At 41.1% G+C, this 3,743-nt stretch overlaps 1 protein-coding gene across 1 annotated transcript; it reads right to left on the bottom strand.

Moving 5' to 3' along the window:
* Window positions 1–935: 935 nt before the first annotated feature.
* Window positions 936–1,456, bottom strand: LOC147432501 (uncharacterized). The gene is made up of 2 exons (XM_086491864.1): window positions 1,354–1,456; window positions 936–1,237 (listed from the first exon to the last, which is right to left on the bottom strand). Exons 1-2 carry the CDS (start codon window positions 1,454–1,456, stop codon window positions 936–938), a joined length of 405 nt encoding a protein of 134 aa, XP_086347990.1.
* Between the last annotated feature and the right edge of the window lie 2,287 nt (window positions 1,457–3,743).

The raw sequence follows: 3,743 nt of genomic DNA, 5'->3' as shown, positions 1-3,743 counted from the left end.
TCATGCCTTGAATAAGGTTTATTTGTGAAGGTTGGCATTAATAAAAAGAGACAAGGATAGAGGAGTATTTGATATGCATAGTACTAGTTCAAATTGATTACAATCGCATGATTGATTGTATTTCATAAGATCAAAAGAAAATGTTTTTCCTATATTCGAGTATGTGTGAGAAGCTATCAAGATATGCTTATGATTTCTATAAAAAAAACAAGATGTTAGTCCAAGCTCTAAATCCATTCCTTTTTGTATTTTCAACACATGTTACGGATCAATGTTTACGGAAAGACTAGACTCTAAAAACCAAAGAAATATTCGTCCGAAAGAAACTAACGAATGTATTCGAATTAGATGAAGAAGTTAATATATTGCATGTAGTCTTCAATGTGACAAAATTAGTTGATGATGTCACAAGGGTGACGGTGACCGACAGTAGCTAGCTTAGCCGTGGGTGGAGTTTTCGCACAAGTGTTTGTGTGCTTCTTCAGTGGTGCCAGAATAGATTAGGCAGAGACCCTCACCTGCATCAAGTATTTTTTTATCAGGACTAACTTCAATAGTGGACTTGAAAGCGCAAAGAACTGGAAACTTGTATCTAGATTGGGAAAATACGAGCCCACACAAAATCCAAGGTTCGAACGTGTTTTCTGCATGAGGGGAGGGACTAGAGAGAGAGAGAGAGAGAGAGAGAGAGAGAGAGAGAGATTACTTGGATCAACGGGAACGAGGTGGGTGTAAACTCCCCCGATCCTGCCACAGTTAATGCCCTGCGGTCGCAAACGTGTCTACCAATAGATGTTTGCAGCATATGCACTGGCGTGGTAAAGACTAAGCAGAAAGCCGCATGAGCCCCGCCCATGGATGGTGGCACAAAGGGGCGCGGTAATGGGTTTCATGTACGGGATCTGCAAACGGCCGACTTTGGCGGGCGCAGGCGCTCAACTGGAATCGGGGGCCCGGTAGGGATGGGAGTAGTGTTGTTGGTGGTGGTGGTCATCGGGGGAGGAGGCCGTGGGGACGAGGGCAGTAAGTGGACGCAGGTTTTCGACTAGGAGGTCACAATCCAGATTAGGTGAGCACACGAAGAACTTCAAGCACTGCAGCTGCACCCGTGGTGTATCAGGGAGAGGCAGGCACCCGGCCCTGGTGGCGGGATCAGGTGGAAGGCCGTCATCCATATCGGCCTGCCTGCAACCGGGAAGAATAAAGCGCAGTTTACCAATGCAGGCCAGGCGCGGCTCTGTACTCGTAAATTCCACGCAATTAGACACAGTACGTAGCGTTAACAAATAATTATTGCAACAGCGTCAATAGTCTTGCAGCCATAAATTCAAAAGAATAATAGATAAAACGCACCCTGCAGCGGCATCGGCTGTGTCTGGGCTGGAAGCACCGCCTGTGTTGTGCACACATGAAGCGCTAGTGCCACCATCATCTTCACCATAACCTTCTTATTCATGCCAAGACTTGTCCTCCAGTGATTCATATTGACTAGACCCTTTTTCCTCCGCTACTGATCGAATGAATGAATAAAATGCCATAAAGTGACCTTTATATACATAATTTTGTACGACACACCTACTGGCAGCTTTCAATTCATATTGCCTCGAATCGAGACTCCTTTGCAGGCAAAGTTTGAGGCTCCATGCACTCGACTACAAAATCTTGTTTTTATATGTGCAAATCCATCTCACAACCTCACCTACAATAACAAAATCTCACTGCTAACCACTCAACCATGCGCAAATGTTTGCCTCCAGTGCAATTCTCTCTCTCTATATAAACAATGTTTTGCTTCTCCCCTACCCTACTGCTCGCCATTTGTCCCCTTCCTCGCCTAGCATCCATTGCCTCCCCTCACTTCCCCTCTAGCATTCGCTGATTTGCCACTTGCCTCACTACCCTCAACCGGATGGCCTGAGTATTGTGCCTGCCGATTCTCACAACCGCGTCCACGTTCATGGGCATCTTCCAAGATTCCTTTCACTTTTGGAGTTTTCCCTAGCCTGTACCCCCTACTACTTGCTCATTTCTTGTTCTTAACAGGCAATAGTTTTATTTTTTCTGAAATAGGAGGGGACCTACTTGCGTACCAAAAATACATCCAAAAAATAATTTTTCCCAAAGCTTGGCAAACCTACGTATGAGAAATTACAGAGCGAAAGTGACTAAATTCTAAGATTTTTACACAACTTCTTTAGAATATTTTGTAGGGTTTTTCCACCTTCAAATTTAGAATCACAAACAAGGTCGAATTAGCTTTGTTATATCGTGGTTGATTGTGAGTACTACTAACTAACAATAACAATGATGGCATATGCTTGCCCCTTTGTTATGTCTTTATTTACCTACAGATACTGCATGTCTCTATGTCCGTATATTCTGGAAAAGTTTCCCACCAACTCTATGTCGGCTTGTTCTTGATGTTCCTCTGTTGCATGAATGGGGTTGCACTATATGATCATGGTAACGCTATGAGCCAGAAGCTTCTAGCCTAGTGTAAGCAGTACAAGTTGCAATAACATCCGTGGCACAAAAAACTCTCATCTCTTCTCACCTTGCAAAACTAATTTCACGATGCATGGAAAATGAGATTATACAAGGAAATTGAACAGTAACAATTACAGTCATGAACTGGTGAAAGAAAATGGAGTCACAATAAGAAAAATAAATGTGATATGTGTGGTACTTTAAACAAGGAGGTTATTGTGGATTGATCGACATTGAGGACAAGATATATATGTATAGGTGAAACCAAGAGGAGTAGAGTGCACCATATATAGCTCCAACAAGTTATGATGAGAATCAGATGGCAATTGACATTGAGAATGAAATTAATGAGCTTATTGAGATCATGATTAAGAACAAGATTGACGCTCAAACCTATTGCATGCAAGATCACGCACCATGAAAGAACCAATCAACAACAACATGATATATATATAGGTATTGAATAACGAAGAATTTATGAAAGAGGAAACTTGTAGTAGTGGGTGTAAACAAATTAAGGTATCCATAAGTACAATCTTGCAAGTATACTACAAACATAACATGAATATTTGATGTGATTATTCGCATGTTTGTTGATCCCTTATTCTATCGATCCACAAGGATCGTGTTGAGCTATTCTTGTTTGGTCTCATGGATCTTCAGAAGAGCATAGAGACTATGTACAAAAGCAATGCATCACTTAAAGTGGATGCATGATTTAATAATCACCAAAGATCAAAACATAGGTGACAAAAATATTTTTCATATGTAATTCTGGTATTTGGCACAAGCGAATTGTTTTTGCTTAAAATAGGATCATCAAACTAAAAACAGGATTCTGTTTCGAACGCACTCGCTTAGGACCATACGACCTCTCACAAACATGGAGCCTTGCAGCCTCATACATGGTGGCTCTTCTTTTCCCAAGCAACTGCGAGCATCAAACTAAGAACAAAATTCTATTCCAAACGTAGCCGCCCTTGTTTGAGGTATGACAGCCATGTTGTGTGCAGTTTCTTGTGGTGCAACTATAAAAATAGAATCAACTTAAACTTACATCCCATTTACTAAAGACTTAAGAAAATCAACAACAAGTATTGTGTTAAGACAAAAAAACTAGCTCTAAACTTCTAAACAATTTACGAGTACGACTAGATATATAGTAACGCTCCAATTTGAAGCCTCTTCTCTTTTCAACGACAATAACTTCTATCAAACAAGTACAAATATCGGGCCTTAAATGAAAATAATTGTGC

This window comes from Adiantum capillus-veneris, chromosome 20, assembly GCF_014529385.1.
Source record: "Adiantum capillus-veneris isolate H3 chromosome 20, ASM1452938v2, whole genome shotgun sequence".
NCBI lineage: Eukaryota > Viridiplantae > Streptophyta > Polypodiopsida > Polypodiales > Pteridaceae > Adiantum > Adiantum capillus-veneris.
Note: the sequence above shows the minus strand (reverse complement) of the source record. Positions and strands in the feature narration are given on the sequence as shown.